Source organism: Daucus carota, chromosome 1 (genome assembly GCF_001625215.2).
Source record: "Daucus carota subsp. sativus chromosome 1, DH1 v3.0, whole genome shotgun sequence".
Taxonomy (NCBI): Eukaryota; Viridiplantae; Streptophyta; class Magnoliopsida; order Apiales; family Apiaceae; genus Daucus; species Daucus carota.
Genome location: NC_030381.2, coordinates 39,122,160 through 39,142,833, shown reverse-complemented (window position 1 = coordinate 39,142,833; position 20,674 = coordinate 39,122,160). Strand labels below are relative to the sequence as shown.

The following is a 20,674-nucleotide window of genomic DNA, read 5'->3' as shown; positions in this document are numbered from 1 at the left end:
TTCAATTACATTTCTGCTACTTAAAAAGAAATAAACTATATATTTTGCGCAATATCAGTGAACGTCAAGTTAGCAGATTTTGTTCGAATATTATACAGAAACTACAGATTAGAATATTAGGATTTGTTAGTGAAGTTTATCGATCTAGCTAGGAGTAAATTATTGTAGAATCGATCATGCTTCTTATTTTGTGTGGCCTTCACCAATACATTAATACTGCATATAGCTACGATATATATGTCCTACGAGGAGAAATTGTTGATGCGAAACGCTACAGACAGCTTCTGGTACTAATTAAAGCAGCACGTAGACACTGACCTAAGCGTCTATACAAGTACATACATATGCAAATAAGATCTTTATAATAGTGGCTAATTAATTATTGCTAATTATAATTAGAAGGACGGAGTTTAAGATTTAAATCCACATTTGCACTCCCTTGTCCTTTAACAGCCAATGTCCGATTTGCATTAGTGCCGTCATTACCATAACGAGCACAAAATTGTTGAAAAGCCGGGGACCATTGCAGCCATGGTGATCGCACTCCGTAGCCATTTTGAGGCCACCGTGCAGCCGCGAGGCACGGTGGTAGTGGTGGAGCTGGAGCAATCAAGCGATGACCCTTACCGCGCAGTTGATGGCGATGCTTCAAGCTTTGGCGCTCTCTCTTATGTGCATTTTGATGCCCTCCTAGAGCTTGAGAGTTTGCAAACAGTTTTTTACAGTACTGACAGCTGAATTTCATGCATTCCAGCTGTTGGTTCTCATCTTCCTTGCTTGGGAGGGCTTCTTGATGAACATTTGTGACATGAAAGCCGAATAACTTGAAAGCTGAAGGCTTCTGAGTGGATCGGTCACTTGTGGTGGTGGAGTTCCCAGCCATAGGGAATAATAGAAGGATATTAGTATACTGTATACATGGGATCATGCATGTATATATAACCACTCTCTTCTCAATTGTACTAGCTAGGCTGCCAAAATGACTTGACATAATGCTACATTGCTACTAATCAAGAGCGTCTTTCTGTGTTAAGAGTTCTTTTTAGGCCATTTTACCAGCATATATATCTGTTTTTCATGTTCATTTTTTGTAAGAAAATCTTATTATAATATATAAATATCTTTCACCTAATATACATTATTTAAAGTCTGTTACTCAAAGATAGTTGGCTTTGTAGTCAAAAAGTTAGTTAAAATTTTTAACATTATTATAGAAATAAATTAAAAAATAGATTTAGCGCTTGGTCTTATAAAACGGTAGAAAATAGCGTCGGTCATATTCAGAACGATCAAATTTTGCCGCTTTTCTTGCAGTGATATCTGAAAATTGTTTTAAAAAAAATAAGCAACTAGAATATTGTTTTAACAAATACAAAAACAAAAATCTAGCTATTCATATTTGATATTTGTCAAAAAAATGACCAATTTGATTAAAACTAAGGTTTAGTGCACTCATGCCGTAACACTGAGAATATAATATAGGCTTGAAAAGTTTAGAAAAAGTCACGCCCTACCTACATGCCTTCTTTAATTTCTCAAGTGAATATGTACATAATCAGAATAAACTACCCTAATTTCACAGCAATACAGACTCATAGAATAACTAAGGATGATTGTTGACAGAAAAACGGATAAGTCGGAGCCAGATATCTAATTAGATGGGAGTAAAGAGCATCATCACGTACCTGGTCTTTCTTTAATTTCTTTCAGTCATCCTCGTTAACTTTTTCGCTTTTGTCGCAGAACTGTCTTTTCCATTGTTTTTCATGTTCAAAAAGTGTTTCGTACCATAAATAGCAAATCTTGGTTTTGTACGTGCTTTGTCTGTTTACTTTTGAAATTTGTAAGTTAAGTATCATAGTATGATCTATATAACTGGGTAATTAGCTAACTTTGTTTTACGGTAGTCCGAGAGTGTTCACATAAACAGTCTCTACTCTTTCAAATTAAGTTATGGTTTGCGTATATTTTATCATCCTAAAACTCAATTCTAAGTGGAATGGTTTGGTTTATTTACTTCCAATAAATTGGTGACCCAGCATATTATTCTTTAAGAATTAAGATCCGATAATTGCATTTATTCAAAAAAAAAAAAAGAAGCGATAATTGCATCTTTCATAATCTGAATCAAAAATTGCAAGTACATCATGTTCTCAAAACAAGAGAATAATGTTTACCTGGCTGCACCTGCAAAAGTACATTTGCTGTGCCCCCAGCACCCCAGTAACACTGTACAATCATATGGCAGAAAACGAAATAAAGCATTCAAGGCACTATTCAAGCTAAAGGTACAATAATGCACAGGTCATGAATGAGAAGATAACTTTTGTACTTTGGCAAAAACATGCAAGAGGAGGAACTAACATGCAAGTGACATTGACCAGTCTCCCATCCTTAGTATCGCATGCAAACCATTCTCTAGCTAGAATGAATGGTCCTCTTTGCTTTTACAAAGGAAGATCATTGTCGTCGTGTGATGCCCTACGTACTATAACTCTATGAGAAGCTTGTTAACAAGTCCTGATGAGTTTGGCTGTCTGCCACTACAAGGGTCTCAGAGTATTTGCACATATGGCCCCCTCGATTACAGGTTCCAGCTCGTGGACCTTCCGATGATGACAGTGAGTATTGTCTTTAATATTCCGGCAAGTGACCCCCTTCGTCTCGGTGTTGTGTGAAAACACATACAAAGCTATAAACACGATCGACATCACACGTTATTATGAGGTTGTGTGCATGGTCCTAATAATTGTAGCATTATACATCTGTTTGATTGTTACCACTTGGGTGTGCGGATGTGAAAATTTTTGGTTTAATATATATACAAGAGCTTTAACAGATGACAAGAAATAGGGTCTTGCATGTTTTGGCTGAACTTATTTTTCTTTCGAAGAAAATTACATGAAATTCTGTTTTCTCTCTATATAATAAATATAAAACATCTTCTTAACCTTTATATCTAAAAAATAATAAAAATATACATTTTTTTAAGAAAAAAAATAAGTCTTTAATAAGCTCTTAAATTATTTACCCAAATAAGCCTGTAGTGACTCAATTAATCTCAAAGAAATTTCATTCATGTAAAAACCTTATCTAAAACTCATTAATACATATTAATACATATTATAAATAAAAATATAAGTTATATAAAGAAAAGCCCCAACTTTAATTATACATTCTCCTTATCAATAAATATAGCCAAACTAAGAAACCGCATATGGGAGATGCTCTTCGCATCAGAATGACAGTAATCGCAATTTTGGAAAAAAGATAAATACAATTATCTTATACATAGTACGTGTTACGTGCAGGATATGTTTCTATATGCATGGAGGTAATTAAACTAGGATTTATACTGAATTCCGTAATATATGTGCATGTCTTTTAATATGAAAGTCAATTGTCAATCATGATGTTATTTTAAGAAGAGATTGAAAGTTGATGCAGTTGGGATTGCTAGAAATTATAAAATTTATTTTCAATTTTGAACAAAAATATTTGTATCTTGTACATTAAGCGATTCAAAAATTTATTTATTTTTAATTTGATCAGAGAGTCGGTTGGAGATTTATCCCGACCTCAGTTTGTCAACCCGCTTAGCTAAAGATGACTACTCGGTCCGTCTCACAAGATTCTTTATATTATTTTTTGACACGCATTTTAAAAATTTTATAAATTTAATTTATAAAAGAAAATTAAAAATACGTTTTAGAACTATGCTACCTAGTACTTCCTGCCTTCTTGAATGGACGGAAGGAGTATATTACTGTAGTTGTAGCGTTAAATATCTGAACGTGAAAACGAAGATGATAACATACGTAAGGTCAGCGACACGCCAACGGCACAGCAGGGTTAAAAGAAACATAAAAACTTGAGGATTCGAAAAAGTGGACTTAGGATCAGGCCTGCGACAGTGAGTGTCACATCTGTCTGCTGAAGCGCCAGCACTTAAATTCTTATCTTGTCATGTTTTTTTGCCTTTATTTCATGGTCCCGTTTAGTTGTACATCCCCGAACTTTATTCACATCCCCAAAGATCTCCCTGTCTCTGTAGATTCTTTTTCTTCATTAACTCCTCTTCCTGCAATTAGTCTAAAACGGCGATTAAAGAGCTTTACAGGAGACGCTTTCTGTATATGTTCTTTGAGTTTAAGGTGAAAAAGATCTTACGAGTTAATTTCTCATTTGAGTTTGTCTGTGTACTCATAAATTCATACTCCCTCTGTTTTTTAATATATGACGTTTGACTTTTTGGCACACATTTTTAAGTGCTTTGACCGGGTAGTTAAAAACATTTTTTTCCAAATTTTCTTTTTCTGAATAAAAATATGAAATCAAAATTTTAATTCACATAAAAAATCAATTAAAAATAATAATTTTTACTACCCGGTCAACTCACCTAAAGTTACGTGCCCAAGTCAAAAGTGTCATATAAAAAAAAACAGAGGGAGTACTAAACACCAAAATTTATTAATTTGTATGATTTTAATGGGCGTTATGATTTAAATATAACAATCCGTCATTTTGCGTAAACCAATCACAATCATCCAAATCATAGATTTGAGTGCTTAATATGTGAACATGAAAACAACCATAGAAAAACCGTTCTCATTTGAAGGGCGACGAGAGAAGATGTTTTGAGTATTAGTTTTCAAACACTTGTTTTTACGGCTCTCATTATAAATACATGCGTGCAGAGTTGTTTTATGGGTTCTGCAGTTAGGTTTTAGTTGGATTATTTATAAACCTGGCTAGGTAGTATTATTTGACAACCTATTGATGAGATTGATAAGATATGCGACTGGGGTCTCATAAAATTTTAATACTGTATCCAACATTTTAGAATTAGTTAGGTGTACACGAAAGATTAGACATTATAAATCGATCGGACTCGACTCAGATCTTAAAACTTGGAGCTGGCTGCTGCCTGCTGGCCCATAATCAAATCCAAACTTTACTTCACGTGAACATGATAAAAATTATTATATGACTTATCAGCCCTTCATTCGATTTCAAATCGAGTATTAGTTTCTCATTTTCAGTTAATTTTGTTTTAACTGGACGAAAGGCGACGAGAGAAGATGTTTTGAACAGTCCGAATGCAATGGAATACTGAATATGGACGCATTGATACTCAAGAACTGCTGTATGGAATGAAACTTAGGGGGGTGTATTGGATTAGGATTTCATGACATTTTTTTGGATTTCTGAAATCCGAGGGTATTCGATTGGGATTTGAAAAAATGCTTTAAAATCTACAGGTATTCGATTGGGATTTGAAAAAATGCTTTAAAATCCACAGGTATTCGATTGGGATTTGAAAAAATGCTTTAAAATCTGCAGGTATTCGATTGGGATTCTTAAAAATCAATCAAAATCTCGAGGTATCCAAATATTCATGGATTTTATTGCATCGCTGATTTTGAAGCATTTGGAGAAGATTTTATATGTATAATTTGCATCATCAAATCAGGCATCAGGAGGTGAGATTTCGTTGCATTGACAAATTAGAGGGATTTCTAATCAAAAGAAAAAATAAAATCAAAGTAAAGAATCACTATATATATCGTAAGCTTCTCATCACTTTCACTACGGGCTTTTCAACAGCTTTCACTATCTCTTCACTGGCTTTCTTCTCTACAGGTACATACCCTACTATCATATCATATGATTGTGTATTTTTGTATGCTTTTCGTATATATTTGTTATAAATAACCCTCATATACATGTTTGTCTATTTGTTTGGTATTGTTGATAATGCACTAGTGTTATGGATGATGTACAAGATGATGTACAAATTGTTAAAAAACGAAAAGGTTATGGTCAATGGACTCAGGAAGAGAGCAAAGCGCTACTAGAAATTATGGTTGATGCCGCCAATCGAGGATGGCGTGACAATAGCGGTGTCTTTACTAAACAAATTGTGGAAGATAGAATTCTTCCTGCGCTTAACGCAAAACTTGGCTGTAATAAAACTTATAACCATTATTATAGTCGACTAAAATGGTTTAAAGGCCGATGGATCGCTTATTCAACTCTTTTGAAGTTTAATTCTGGTTTTGGTTATGACTCAATTTCAAAGAAGTTTACCGCTCCCAATGAAGTATGGGATGACTACCTAAAGGTGAATCCACATCTCATATCTATATTTATATAAGCATGATAGTAGGCCAACAATTTTGAGTAACATTGTTATTTTGGACAGGCTCATCCAAAAGATAAAAGCTTGCGCGATGGGGTATCTGATGATTACGAGGACTTACAAATTGCTGTTGGAGGCGGTGTCGCAATTGGTAAAAATTCGATCGGATTGGGTAATGCTACGGATGCAAGGACATTACAAGCTAGTGAAGTGCAAGACACGTGCATTGATGACTTGACTTATGATCTTGAGGAGTTTGAACAAAACAATTCGCCACTGACGGGTTCTCCTGAAGTTTTTGAGTTGCCCAAGAAAAAACTTCCAACTAAAAGAGCCAGAAGCGATAACGAAGGAAGTTCTAACTCAAGTAGCAACAATCCTAAAAGCGATATTTTAGAAAATCTTGCTAAACTCACCACAACTTTTGAAGGGGTTTATGGCTTATTGCAAAAAAGGGAAAATGAAAGGATGTATACAGCTTGGGATGCTATTAAGGAGGTGCCAAATTTAAGTGAAGATGTTCGTTTAGAGGCATTTAACTTGCTTGACACCAAAACGAAAAAGGATGGTTTCTTGAGAATGACTCCCGAAGAAAGAGCAAATTGGATACTTCGCATGATGGGCAAATAATAATTTTTAGAATTTTACTTTACAATCATTGAATACTTTTAAATAATCAGCGATATTTGAGTTAGAGGAAGTTCCCTTTGCTTGGGTGTATGATTATATGAGTTTGGTTTGAATAAAATTATGATGGCTGTCTTGTTTATTTTCATTCATTTTTTATTGATAATTCTGGAATATTTTTGATCATTTTTAGATGCTTTGGTTGTGCTGATTGAGTTATGTTTGTGTTAACTGAGTCCTGTGTCATTTTGATCGTACTGATTGTACTGGAAAAAACAAAGTGATGTGTATAGATATATGTCTTATAGGCTGAGTGTGGCTGTTTAGATTAAGGTGCCAAGTCTGAGCTCTGAACCGACTGCTGTTCAGTTCTTCGCTCTGTATATTAATATATCAGTAAAATTATATTAATATGATTGTGAAAATTGCCTATTATGTCTCTGCTCTGTATATAATTTGCTTTTCTAATGTGCAGAATACCTGAAACTTTGATTTGTTCTATGATTTCTGAGTGTTTTGATTCCCATAATACAGAAATTCTTGACTCTGAGTCATTGATTTGCAGATAGAGGGAGAACTTGAAAAGAATTCGATTTTCACCAAATAGGCTCTCTGCTCTTAAAAATCGAGGTGAGTATCAGCTTAAAAATCTCATTTTACCATCCTTTATTCTGTACTAAAATGTATCCTCATGTAGTAATGTCTAAGACACTCAAAATCAGCAGTTCATCTCCAACTCAAAATCTGCAGTTCCTCATATAATTTGGACAAACACTTGTGTGCACTAATATAAATTTAATTAATATTGGCACTAATATAACTAAGCTGTTTCTGTTGATCAGCAAATATATGTGGGTTCAATGTCTTAAGTCCAAATATATCTTCAGTTCAGTACCTGCAATAGTATTAGGCTAGTTTCTACGTAAAAGAGATTATTCGAATGGAGTCTAGTTTAAACTTCAGAACTTTGTTATTTCTGGTTCATATCACTGGCTCCCCTATTAAAGTTTGGTTAAAATTTACCCTTTTGCATGTACTTGCCAGAACATGATTGTCAGAGTTTATGTTCGCATAATGCAGAAATTCTTGACTCTGAGTCATTGATTTGCAGATAGAGGGAGAACATGAAAAGTATCCATGTGTTCTGTTAACACAAATCCATGTGTTCTTTTATTAGTTTAGACCTTAAGAAACAATTAGCATGTCATACTATCAGGTTATACAGATGAAACTTTTATTTGGCGTAATGTGGTTGTTCTAGAGCCATTGTAAAAGAAATTACTTCCTGTATTTATGCGTAGATAATATGAAAAATGAATAAATTCTTGTTTGCTGTCAAGGCTTGCAGTGTAGAGTTTAAGACCTGGTAATGCTTGCAAAGAAAGACTATGTATGTCAACTTGTATTCATTAATTAATAATTAAATCAAGACAGGATGCCTTAGACTAATATCTGGATGCCTTAGAGGTGTTCCCCTAATCCACTTCTTGGATGAATTCAATAAGTATATGTAAAGGTCTTTGGTATTAAACTTGTATTATAATGAACATGTACAACCTGTTAGCCTATGCTAATTATTCTGCAGGCCTTCAACCACCGTCCTTTAGTTCAAGATTATGAGATTCCATACAATTGTGCTTCTAGTTTTTGTATATTTTAACATCTAATCCATCTGCAAAATAAGGATTCAGAATAATATCATTCCTGATTGTTCAAATACAGCCTGAGCAGACTGTCTGAGATGACCAAGTGCTGCATCTGCAGTTTTCTTTTAGAGTCTGCATTTTGTTGACCTGGTAATGCAACTACAGTTCACATCTGGTCTGTTTTTGGTGCAGGCTCTTGATAATGGAAAATGAGAAAATTCTGGAGAATAAAATTGACGAAGAAGAGATGGAAGAAGAGATGGACGATGAATTTTATGAGACGGTTAAGTATTTACTGATGATTATTGATGCAATTTTGAATGTCTTGAGAGATTATTTAAGCATGATACATGAACCTATCCACCGTTCTCTTACAAGACGGCCAGTAACGAGACTCGGGTATCATTTTGTTAATAATTTGATGAAGGAAGATCCACATAATTTTCGTGAATTACACAGAATGTATCCTAATATCTTTCTCAAGCTGTGTAATATCATAAGAGAAGGAGCTTCTTTGGAAGATACAAGATTTGTATCTGTTGAAGAAATGGTAGCTACCTTTCTACTAATTGTGGGACACAATGATCGCTATTGTAATGTTAGGCAAAGATTTAATCGCTCACACTTTGCAACCAGTACAAATTTTAATAAAGTTCTGAAGGCTTTGAACACTATAGCACCACAATTGATGGTAAAGCCTGGAGGTGTTTCTCCTAAAATTTCAGAGAGTACAAGATTTTATCCTTATTTTAAGGTATTATTTTAATTGTCATCTATTAGTCTAACCATGATTTGATTTGATTTCGAAACTCTAATTTTTTCTTTGAAAAATATTTTTTTAGGACTGTGTTGGTGCTGTTGATGGAACTCATATCCCAGCTATGGTACGAGGTCGGGAAGTAAGTAGCTACCGTAATCGGCATGGTTTTAATTCTCAAAATGTTTTAGCTGCTTGCAACTTTGATTTGGAATTCATATACGTGCTTAGTGGGTGGGAAGGTTCCGCACACGATTCAAAATTGTTAAATGATGCATTATCAAGAAGAAATGGGCTTGAAGTTCCCCAAGGTATATATATATACATCATTATTCGTTGGTCTAATATAGATAATGTTTAATTTATTATTATATATCTCACGCTTATTTATTATAAACTTTATTTTCAGGAAAATATTTTCTTGTAGATTGTGGATTTGCTAATCGTCGTCAGTTTTTAGCTCCTCTGCGTGGTGTCCGATATCATCTAAAAGATTTTGATGGCGAAGGCCGTCATCCAAGAAATGCAAATGAGCTCTTTAATCTTCGTCATTCATCTCTGAGAAATGTGGTTGAGAGAATTTTTGGTGTATTCAAGTCAAGATTCACGATATTTAAAGTTGCAGCTCCATTTTCATTTCAAACACAAGCAGAGTTGGTATTAGCTTGTGCCGGATTACATAACTTTCTTCGAAAAGAATGCCGCTCTGATGAATTTCCGGTTGAAAGTACAGATGACCAATTTTCAGACATGGATGATCATGTTTATGAACCAAATCTTTTAAGTCAACAACAACAACGGGAAGAAGCTAATAACTGGAGAGCTACCATTGCAAATGCGATGTGGAATAATAGACCAAGAAACACCACTACAAACGAGGAGGAGGAGGAAGGGAATAATGAGGAGGAAGGGGATAATGAGGAAGAGAATGATGAAGAACACATGGACTTATGAGTAACTTAGATATTTATTCTCTTATTAAATATTATTTTTAATAGCATTTTCTAATATAAATGGTTTTTTTAAAAAGACAAGTATGTCTTTTTTATAATAAAATATTATATTTTATATTATTATTATTCTGTACATATATGAATGTCATGTGTATTCAATTAGATTATTTTGAATTTTTGAAATAAATAAGTATTCAATTGAGATTTAAAAAAAAGAATTCAATAAAAGGAGGAAAATCTCATAGAATCTCATAGAATCCACATATTAAAATCCAACAGAATCCACGTAGAATGAAAAAGAATCCACATGAAATCCATATAAAATGAAAAAGAATCCATGGATTTTAAAAATCCCATAGAATCCATGTGCTATCAAGAATCCAAAAAAATCCATTAAAATCCTAATCCAATACACCCCCCTTAAATAAAAGTTTAGTTGAATTGTTTAGTAGCTTCATTTTTCTTATCAAATTCATTTCTGTTATTTTTAACTAGAGTTCAAGCTTTCTATTTTGTACCTGAACGTTCCATTTTTTTTTTTTTTGATAAAAAATTACTCCCTCTGTCCCATTTTAACTGATGTTTGACTTTTTAACACGTATATTGAGGTGTAAAAAAACAATATCTACACTCAATAAAAAATTTCAATTCTTATATCCAATAAAAGTTTAGACTCTAAACTTTTATTTGATATAAATTTTATAAAAAATAATCATGTTTAGATGTAATTTTTTTAACATCTTAAAATACGTGTAAAAAAGTCAAAAGCAGTTAAAAATTAAAATGGGACGGAGGGAGTAATTCAATGATAAAAATCATACAACATCTAAAAAACAATCGCATCGAATAAACATAAAACAGAAATAATCGCTGATTAATCCATTATTCCTGGAATCACACGTTTTGTTGATGATGAGATATTTACCAGTACCCTCTTCTCCACATGCAGTTGAAGTTAATTCTGTTTGAGCTATCGACCATATTTGCAAACCCGTAACAACTTTTATCACTGAATCAAAAGTCATAGTGATTTCACAAACAAATGAAAGAAATAACCATAACACTCACCAAAGAGAGAAACAACCTAACTCTCACCAAGGAGACTACACCAAACAGAAACAATAAATAAATCTTGAATCACGCAACTACGAAAACAAGAGAAATGGACTGAAAACCACCTCCTTGAAACAAAGAAGAAAGACAATTAAATCTCCAATGATTTATGTTCATTATTCCAAAAATAAAGAACATGAAAAGAAATAAAACTCCAAGAAACTCTTACAGACTCTTAAAAACACTAAGTAACTTTCCGCGGAGACTTATACTTCCCTTCCATAAAAATTATGTGGGAATTCAATAAACATGGTTGACAAAACTATCTTGGCAGTTTAATAAAAATGTTTATTGACAAAAGTGAATTTTGTACTAATTATGTTCATTATTTTGTTTAACTAAATTATAAATTTATTATTAATAATTTTTGAATAATTTTTGTATCCTTTGATTTGTTGTAAAAATAAATTGATCAATATTATATATATATATATAATTCTAAATTAAATAATTAATTTATTTTTTCTTAAATTTAAATTTGAGAAATGAATCACAATCATATCTAAAGACTTGTCTTTCAATTAATTTCTTAAGAAATCATAAATAACGCATATAAATTATTATTATTTTGAAAATCATAAATTGGAAGTAATTAAGTTTTTCGGAGATTTCGTTAAATCAATAATTTCGATCAAACAAAGTACAATCAAAAAATCGTTAAATATTTTATAAGAATTAATTGGATAAATTTTAATAAATCAGAAATTTTTAAAACACTGATTATGGGATAAGGAAAAATTTGGGTGAAAGCCCGATATGATTTTTTTCCTCTAAACTTTGCCCAAAATAACTGTTTGTGGAAAAATTGTCAATTGCGTGTATCACATCCGCATACAATAAATGTGAGGGTTCTGCTTTCAAATCTGCATGCGCATCCGGAGTTGCGAGAACTAATCATGTGGACTATTCTTCCTCAACTACACGTATAATAATTATACGTATGTAACCAAACTAGAGTCAGAATACGCATTGATTTACTGCGTAACCCTGTATACGCAACTTAAGAATGCGTATGCCCTTTAATTCTACATCACTTCCAACTCACACACCCATTCTTCATTAACCCCATATCACTTTGAGCCCAAAACTTGATCCAAACCTTTTGGATGCTATTCAACTCCTACTCGTGTAAATATACAAAGATGAAGTGAGTGAATTGTATATCTTAAAAAGACAGTAAAGATAAGGCAATTAATAAAGCAAAGAAGGTATACCATACACGTATATAGAATATATCTATATGCGTATATTACTGGTTATTTTGGACACAGTTAGCGAGGATTGGTATTTTGGACATCTACATTCTAAAAAAATAATATGATAGTCATTTTCTCAAAAAATTTCTATGCTTAAAATCATTTATAAAATCTTTCACCATATATATATAACATGCGTTAAGTTTTGATTATATCTCTTATATACACATAAATAGAAATAATTTAAACTCCTCATCTTAATTATCATATAATTTCATGTATATAAGTATATAACAGTAGTCTACTAATTCATTGATTAATATTGATTATATATAAAATCTACTGCTTTTCAAAAAAAAAAATGCTTTTCAAAAAAGAATCTACTAAAATCAGTCCCAGCATAATAGAATGCTCAAGTAAAAACACCTACACCGACAAACAGACGATCCAACGGGCTCACCGTCACCACTAAACCCCACAACCAATACCCAACACTAAAGCTGGCCCAACAACTCATCTGGGTCGGGCCCAACCATATTCCCAGGCAAGTTGCTTGTTCAAAACCCCCCACTTCTTTTCCAGGTCACTTCTTCTTCTTCTCCTCTCGGTTTCCATCAGGTGCTTGTCAGCATCTCCTGATACTCATCACAAACCTATACACACAAACACTTGTATCTATACTTGATCTAGGTCTCAATCATGTCGTTGAGACCTAATGCGAGAACCGAGGTTCGCCGGAGCAGGTACAAGGTCGCCGTCGACGCCGAGGAAGGACGGCGCCGGCGAGAGGATAATATGGTGGAGATCAGGAAGAATAAAAGAGAAGAGAACTTGCTTAAGAAGCGCCGTGAAGGCCTTCAAGCTCAGCAATTCACTGCCACTGCTGCTCAACTTGCACAGAAGGTCTATTTCTAGTCAATTTTAACTTTCTGTAATCTGTTTTTGTAATTGTTATTGTTACTGCTGTGTGTGTGTGTCGTTTGATGTTGATGATTTTCGCGGAAATTAGTTGATTTCAGGAGCGAAGTTGTAAGAGTTGTATCTGAAGAAGTGCGATGAATTACGGCTTAACTCGTGTATTTGATTGTTTTGTTGAGGATAATAAGGTGTTTGTTAGCCTCAAAACTGATTTAAGCATGCTGGAATGGATGTGTTCATTTTAAGTGATGTTGATTTTGTTGCAGGTTTAGGAATACTTTTGTTATGGTGTTTTGTTGTAATGATCAACTGTTTGTCGTTTTCGTTAGTGTCAAAATTGATTTAAGAATGTTGCACTCGGTAGAGTTTTATTTTAGTTTTGGTTTTTACAGTAGGTTTCAATTGGTTATCGGTTGTATCTATTATGTATCGGACTCGTATTTGAAAAATTGTTGATTATGATTGTAGGTTGAAACCAAACAACAGTTGTTGCAAAGCAATCGAGTGTGTAGAATATTTAAACTATTCCCTTAGTTTGTAGTTTTGTAATACTGCAAACTATCTATGTGTTGGTAGTAATTTTAATTGCGTGGAAAGTGTGCATGTTATATGTTGACGTGTTGTGTTATATGAAGGAGAAGTTTTGACAGTGATGGGAGGATGGGTGCAATGTTTATGCTAGAGATGGTAGGGTCTGATGTATAGATGTGTTTGCAGCTAGAAAGTATTCCCGCAATGGTAGCTGGTGTTTGGTCTGATGATGGAAATTTGAGACTTGAAGCCACTACGCAGTTCCGGAAACTACTTTCAATAGGTTTGATTTCCCTTTTTTCCCATCAATAATTGGTTTATGTTTCTAAACATGTCCAAATTACGTTCTGACTAATTGTCATATTTCAGAGCGCAATCCTCCTATTCAGGAGGTTATTCAATCAGGAGTTGTTCCTCGTTTTATTGACTTTCTCGGCCTAGATGAATTCCCACAACTTCAGGTTTGAATCTGAAGCTTGAACTTTAAACAATTACGAGTTCCCCTCCACATTTTCTAATGTGGTTATTTGTTTTGCCTTTTGGATTATTTTATGTTGGGGTTTCTTCAGTTTGAGGCCGCCTGGGCTCTCACAAATATTGCATCCGGAACATCTGAACATACTAAAGTTGTGATTGAACATGGTGCTATACCCATTTTTATTCGGCTTCTCGCTTCTCCAAGTGATGACGTCCGGGAGCAGGTATAGTTCGAAAGGCTTGTCGCTATTTTGGCTTACAGTACCTGTAATCAGAATATATATATATATATATGTGTGTGTGTGTGTGTGTGTGTGTGTGTCTATATATATATATATATCTGTGTGTGTGTGTGTGTGCATGGTTTACTGCTATTTATGAATAAAATTTAGTTATTATTACTTATAGCTTCATTGCATGGTTCAAATTGGTTAGGCTGTCTGGGCGCTTGGTAACGTTGCTGGTGACTCACCCAAATGTCGAGATCTTGTTCTTAGTCAGGGAGCTCTGATACCATTGCTAGCGCAGTTCAATGAAAATGCAAAGCTTTCTATGTTAAGGAATGCAACATGGACTTTGTCAAATTTCTGTCGGGGAAAGCCGCAACCTCATTTTGAACAGGTTAACACACACACGCGCGCGCGCGCACACACACACAGGATGTGGATAAATCATTTAGTTAATGTGGCAAATAGAGGGGAGTTGGTGTATACTTAAGTGTTTGAAAATTTTCCTCAGCGTTGAAATTTATATTTCTACTGCCGATAGTTAATACTTTTTACAGATTATATGCAATCAAAGAATTAGTTTCTTGTAGATCCTCACCTTTCTGTTATTGTTAATAATTTATGCTATCAGTGTGTCATTGTTATAGTTTTGGGTTTTTTTCATTATTGATTACGTCTGCTCCTTGGCTGCATTTAATATTTTCGTTGTCTTTAAATTAATGACCAGACAAAGCCTGCTCTACCTGCTCTAGCTCGGCTTATACATTCAAATGATGAAGAAGTCCTTACTGATGCCTGCTGGGCTCTATCATATCTTTCTGATGGTACCAATGATAAAATCCAAGCTGTCATAGATGCTGGTGTTTGCCCGCGACTGGTTGAGCTTTTACTGTGCGTATCTTGTTGAACTTTTTTCATCAACTTTTGTGATGGTGTTATTTGTTTCTCAGATTGGTTGTGAAAGCCTGACGTTTAATTTATGTTACTAGGCATCCGTCAGCTTCTGTTCTCATCCCTGCCTTGCGAACAGTGGGTAATATTGTTACAGGAGATGATATGCAGACCCAGGTATTTGACACCGTGTCATGTTTTTAATAAATATTCAGCTTTATTGGCGTTGGCCTTTGATATCATGATCTTTTTCCATATGTAACTCCAAGTCATAAATGCATAGTCATCACAGTTGAAGACGTTAGATACATAGGAAAAGATGCGGCTTGACTAGTTTTATTTATAATTGGCATTGTCGTTTTTATACTTGTAGAAGCAAGAGGGTGTTTTTTGGATGAGCAGAAGAAAAAGATTTGTTTAGTATCACATATCTTCTAATAAGGATAATTTGAACACACAAAAACATTCATTTAAGATTGCCTTTACTAGGATGCATCATAATATAGTAAATAGAGAAAAGGAAAAAACATTTTATAGAAGGGCTGAGTCAGCTAACCTGTAGGTTTTTTTTTGTTTGTTTGGAACTTGACCCAGACATGCTACGTTCATTTTTTTGTTAGATAAACTTTTAGTTTATTGTTTCAATTCCCTTTCAGGTTATCGTACAGCACCAAGCTCTTCTATGTCTTCTGAATTTGTTAACAAATAATCATAAGAAGAGTATCAAGAAGGAAGCTTGTTGGACTATCTCAAACATCACAGCTGGTAATAAAGAACAGATACAGGTGTGTTATGTGATCATGTACTAAGCAAATGCAGTTGCAGTTGGCTTGATATATACCTGGTTACATTTCTTTTAAATTTTAAGTTGGTACATGTTTATCTCGTTTTTAACACAAATTTCCAAGATATACACAGGCTGTTATCGAGTCGGGTATAACTGCTCCTCTCATCCAATTGCTTGAGAATGCTGAGTTTGAAATAAAGAAAGAGGCGGCCTGGGCAGTGTCAAATGCTACATCTGGTGGAACAAACGAGCAAATCAAGTAAAGCATCTTGAAATAATTTATGCTTTGCTCTTCTATAATGTCTTCTTACGTCAGTATACTTGACATTTATGATCTAACACAATAATTTTTTTTTTAGATTCTTGGTCAACCAAGGGTGTATAAAGCCATTGTGTGATCTATTAGTTTGTCCTGATGCAAGAATTATCACTGTCTGCTTGGAAGGCCTTGAAAATATTTTAAAGGTTGGTGAAGCTGAGAAGAACTTGGGCACCACAGGTGATGTGAATTTGTATGCCCAGTTGATTGATGAAGCTGAGGGCCTAGAGAAGATTGAAAATCTTCAGAGTCATGACAACACCGAAATATATGAGAAAGCAGTGAAGGTTCTTGAAACATATTGGTTAGAGGAAGACGATGAGCAGTTACCAGTGGGTGATACTCCGCAATCTGGATTGGATTTTGCAGGAAATGCACCTGCAGTTCCATCTGGTGGGTTCAGTTTCAGCTAAAGGTATGTACTTCTAGTTTACTATCTTATGATATGCAGTGGAGACTTCTTATATACATAACTTACTCACTCAATGTTACAATTGATGCTTATATATTCATCGATGGCTATTGTTGGCAACTATGTAAAAAATGTAAATTAATAGACTTTTGACCATTTGCCAGTATACTGACTTGTTGGGTAAAGATTCATACTGATTGATTACATGTATAGTTTTGAATTCAAGACAACTTCCACTTTGTATTCAGTCTTTTTTTTATAAAATCTATTGCTGATTGTCTTAATGCTGAAAAACTACTCACCAGGTTCTTAAAATGTTGTTTTGGGATTTTTGATGCATCAGCTTTGAAATGTTTGGAGTGAGGATTACTCTCCGATTTACTGTGATGAGAAAAAGGGTCAACAGAGTGAACAAAACAACTTTAATTTGGTCTCTTAGATCAGCCCAGTGAATAACCAATATATATGATATACTGAGTTGACCCTAGTAAGGCCTCGCACATGGATTTGTAATCCATCAGATCTCCGACGGGATGATTCCAAATATGTGTTGTTTTTAGGATTTTAGTCTTGAAAGTGCATATGATATTGCTGCTTTTTCTTCATTCAGTATATCATTCAGAGTTAAGCATTTTACTCTTCGTAAGCAGGCATTTATACTGAAGAAGAGAATAGAGTGTGTGGAAAGTTTTGGAGTGCTTAAAATTGCTAACACTTAATTAGGTGTTTTAATACTCTATTCTTGTGAGTAAGAATTACCCTTGAAAAGAATCAGATCAGTAAACCTATATTTATTTCTCACGGTAACTTGTGTATGGTAAATTTGTAATTGTTTTTGATAACCATGCTTGCAATAATTAATAAACCGATGCCTTTGAATTAGTTTCTCTGCTGAGAGGGGTTTCTTGAATTATTATTGATGCCAGTGTTTTTTGTGGTTGGCAGGAATTCGTGTTGTTTTTGTGAAGTGAATATCAGTTTTTGTCCGATGAAGTATTATCCTCTCTGGCTGGACCTGGAATAGTCCCTATTACTATCAGTTTTTTGTTACAAAAATTTACATGTAATTAAGGAGGTATAGTAGTTCCTGTAATGTGAGGCTATCGACCTGGGTTGCCAACTTGCCGTCAAATTTCTATGAATGTGATCAATATCTTAAATGTTGGTAAATTATTTTTGCGGATGTTGCATGGTCCGATCGTTTATTTAATGAAATGATGATTGGTTTACTCAAAATGAAAGAAATAAATATGTCGAATTTTAAATTTAGTAAACTCTTCACGCCATTTTCAGATGGGTGAAATTCACTACGTGGTTGCCGGGTTACTGCAGAGGGTGGGATTTGTTTGAAGCGATATACATAAAATCTAAACGTCAAATAATGTGATTACTTCGTGCACATCAAACTGTGTCAAAAAATCATTTATCAAAACAATACATCTGTAAACAATCAAACCATATGTATGCACTTAACCACTTTTTAGATTTAACCGCTCTTAAGATATATTTATTTTTATCAATCTTGATATTTTTACATGAATTATATCCTGACCGCGAGTATGATTGTAAAATCGAGAATCAGATGTTTAAGGTATATGAAAGAACTGTGGTCAAATTGAAGAATAATCGATAAATTAATATAATATTTTGATATGTATTCTTACAGGAAAATTATAAAGACAAATTCTAGGATCATCTGGAGATGACACGTAAGAACACGAGGAGTCTAGAACCATCTGCCACGTTTAAAGAAACCTGAAACGTGTCATCTCCTCAAGTATCTACTCGCACTTGCATAACATATCCATTTTATATACTTCGAGAGATATTACCGAACAGAAACAAGCAAAACACAAGTCAAGCTAAAACATAAAAAGCAAGATGCAAGCAAGAGTGATAGCCCCGTCTTTCCTCGCGAAACTCAAGCCTTCAGCTCAATACAATCATTTCTTCACCAGGCTGCTTTGCTCATCCGGCGGCCGCACCGCCGACCCCGCCGTCCACTCCACCGACGATCCCATGGGCCCCACCTCCGCCATCCACTCCCCAGAAGAAGCCTACAAAGACATGGAAAACAAAGGTCAAAGAGACCCAACCCCGGTCAAAGATAAAGACCCCTTTGTCACCTCCAAGGCGCCTATCTCATCATCCCCGCAGCTCAAAACCAGCGTTTCCGATCAACACGCGCAACCACCCACCACCCAGCAAAAGAGAAACAACTCAACACTCTCAGCACCTAGCTGTGAAGCGTTTGATCCGTGGTCCGGAGAGAGCGAGGAGAAAAGGGACAGGAGAGAGATGCGGAGAGAGCAAGAGGAGGATGACAAGGAGTACTTTAGTCACCACAAGGCGTCCCCGCTGTCGGAGATAGAGGTGGCTGATACGAGGAAGCCGGTGACGCAAGCCACCGACGGGACTGCCGGCGGGAGTGAGATAGGGTATGATGGTGCGGGTGGGGGTGTGATTATGTTCAGAGAGGAGCAGCGCGTGGGAGCGGAAGAGACGATGAGGAGAGCTACTGAAATGTGGCGGCAGACGGCGGCGAGAGGGGATCCTTACTCGCCTCATGGGAGGGTTCTGAGGAGTCTTCGTGGTGAGGACTGGTGATCCATGCATATTTTTATATGATTTCGTACTTGTTTTGTATATTAGACTTTGTGTGTTTACATGAATCATTCTCGCTGGTAGTGCTAATTATAAGTAGGGTTTGTCTGGCATCGCACATGTTAAGCACTAAAATCTATGAATATGATGTTTTGCTTGATGTTATTATTATAAATGCACAGTTTTATCGTTAATAAAGAATGCAAGTCAAATTTATCAAATTTGTGCTTACCGTGACCGTGAGTGAGGAATGTAGCACTGTAGTTTACGACTCCTTTTCCATATTTGTCTCCAATTGTAAGAGGTCGTTGCTTATTGCGCAATATGGAACTTGGAGGAAATTAGAGGAGTCATCAACCTAGTAGTTGAGGTTGGTTTTGGTGAAAACGTAGTTGATTTAATTTCAACTTCGATAGGAATTTATATTAAAAAATTCTAAATAAAAAGAGCGGTATGAACGCATATAAACAAGAAACATATTCATATATGAAATAATAATAGCAGCATACAACGATTTATTACACATACGCAGAATTGTAAATAAGCGAGAATTACATATATAAGCCCCGATACTTTGTAGAGCGTAGGTGTAGACGGAGAACCTTATTGAACATAATCACGTAACGCGTATGCTTTGTTATTGTAAATGACACATCACAAGCGCAGGCTCAACTAGCTAGTGTCTTGGCGGCGGTGGATAACAATGTCCGAGCTTGTGGTTCCGGGAATGGCTTGCTTTCTCGCCTGGATAATATCACAATTATATCAAAGCTTGTGGTTTAGGACTTGCATAGACTTTACCCCTGGGAAAATTCTCTCATTAAACGATTTATTTTTGCCAATTTAATGTTTTTTAATTTTTATATATAATTTGCGACGTAAAAGAGACATATTCTTATATATTATATTTTTAAAAAGAATTCTTGAATAAAATTTAAAATCTATAATTTTTTTTAAAAATTTGAAAAATAATATTTAGAAGTATATACTTTTGTCATTTCAAATTATGTTCAATAGTTACGTTTATTTTAGGACAGAGAGTGTATGTTTATTTAGCAGGATATATTTTTATCG

General features: G+C 34.7%; 5 protein-coding genes across 5 annotated transcripts; 4 read left to right on the top strand and 1 right to left on the bottom strand.

Annotated features, from left to right (window-relative positions):
* Positions 1–385: 385 nt before the first annotated feature.
* On the bottom strand, positions 386–883 carry LOC108199290 (zinc finger protein 6). The gene has a single exon (XM_017367056.2). It carries the CDS (start codon positions 881–883, stop codon positions 386–388), a length of 498 nt encoding a protein of 165 aa, XP_017222545.2.
* Positions 884–5,152: 4,269 nt separating this feature from the next.
* On the top strand, positions 5,153–10,245 carry LOC108222422 (uncharacterized). Its single transcript, XM_064083386.1, has 7 exons — positions 5,153–5,261; positions 5,344–5,483; positions 5,608–5,643; positions 7,335–7,399; positions 8,608–9,169; positions 9,258–9,483; positions 9,582–10,245. Exons 5-7 carry the CDS (start codon positions 8,618–8,620, stop codon positions 10,124–10,126), a joined length of 1,323 nt encoding a protein of 440 aa, XP_063939456.1. The 5' UTR covers positions 5,153–5,261; positions 5,344–5,483; positions 5,608–5,643; positions 7,335–7,399; positions 8,608–8,617; the 3' UTR covers positions 10,127–10,245.
* LOC108222434 (uncharacterized protein At2g29880) lies at positions 5,477–6,917 on the top strand. Its single transcript, XM_017396357.2, has 2 exons — positions 5,477–6,124; positions 6,206–6,917. Exons 1-2 carry the CDS (start codon positions 5,771–5,773, stop codon positions 6,770–6,772), a joined length of 921 nt encoding a protein of 306 aa, XP_017251846.1. The 5' UTR covers positions 5,477–5,770; the 3' UTR covers positions 6,773–6,917.
* Positions 10,246–12,959: 2,714 nt separating the features above from the next.
* On the top strand, positions 12,960–18,179 carry LOC108205020 (importin subunit alpha). Its single transcript, XM_017374765.2, has 11 exons — positions 12,960–13,337; positions 14,070–14,166; positions 14,253–14,344; positions 14,453–14,584; positions 14,796–14,981; positions 15,315–15,478; positions 15,577–15,655; positions 16,135–16,263; positions 16,397–16,524; positions 16,625–16,999; positions 17,942–18,179. The coding sequence occupies exons 1-10, from the start codon at positions 13,134–13,136 to the stop codon at positions 16,995–16,997; spliced, it is 1,584 nt and encodes a 527-aa protein (XP_017230254.1). The 5' UTR covers positions 12,960–13,133; the 3' UTR covers positions 16,998–16,999; positions 17,942–18,179.
* A 626-nt stretch (positions 18,180–18,805) lies between these two features.
* LOC108196521 (uncharacterized) lies at positions 18,806–19,821 on the top strand. Its single transcript, XM_017363844.2, has one exon. It carries the CDS (start codon positions 18,878–18,880, stop codon positions 19,601–19,603), a length of 726 nt encoding a protein of 241 aa, XP_017219333.1. The 5' UTR covers positions 18,806–18,877; the 3' UTR covers positions 19,604–19,821.
* The last annotated feature ends 853 nt before the right edge of the window (positions 19,822–20,674 follow it).

Excerpts from the sequence above, each read along its gene's own strand:
- LOC108222434 (XM_017396357.2), top strand. The coding sequence starts at position 5,771 with ATGGATGATGTACAAGATGATGTACAAATTGTTAAAAAACGAAAAGGT. Across the intron at positions 6,125-6,205 it reads TATGGGATGACTACCTAAAG|GCTCATCCAAAAGATAAAAG; the intron begins GTGAATCCACAT and ends TATTTTGGACAG.
- LOC108199290 (XM_017367056.2), bottom strand. The coding sequence starts at position 883 with ATGGCTGGGAACTCCACCACCACAAGTGACCGATCCACTCAGAAGCCT.
- LOC108222422 (XM_064083386.1), top strand. The coding sequence starts at position 8,618 with ATGGAAAATGAGAAAATTCTGGAGAATAAAATTGACGAAGAAGAGATG. Across the intron at positions 9,170-9,257 it reads GATTTTATCCTTATTTTAAG|GACTGTGTTGGTGCTGTTGA; the intron begins GTATTATTTTAA and ends ATATTTTTTTAG. Across the intron at positions 9,484-9,581 it reads TGGGCTTGAAGTTCCCCAAG|GAAAATATTTTCTTGTAGAT; the intron begins GTATATATATAT and ends CTTTATTTTCAG.
- LOC108205020 (XM_017374765.2), top strand. The coding sequence starts at position 13,134 with ATGTCGTTGAGACCTAATGCGAGAACCGAGGTTCGCCGGAGCAGGTAC. Across the intron at positions 14,982-15,314 it reads CGCAACCTCATTTTGAACAG|ACAAAGCCTGCTCTACCTGC; the intron begins GTTAACACACAC and ends ATTAATGACCAG. Across the intron at positions 15,656-16,134 it reads GAGATGATATGCAGACCCAG|GTTATCGTACAGCACCAAGC; the intron begins GTATTTGACACC and ends ATTCCCTTTCAG.
- LOC108196521 (XM_017363844.2), top strand. The coding sequence starts at position 18,878 with ATGCAAGCAAGAGTGATAGCCCCGTCTTTCCTCGCGAAACTCAAGCCT.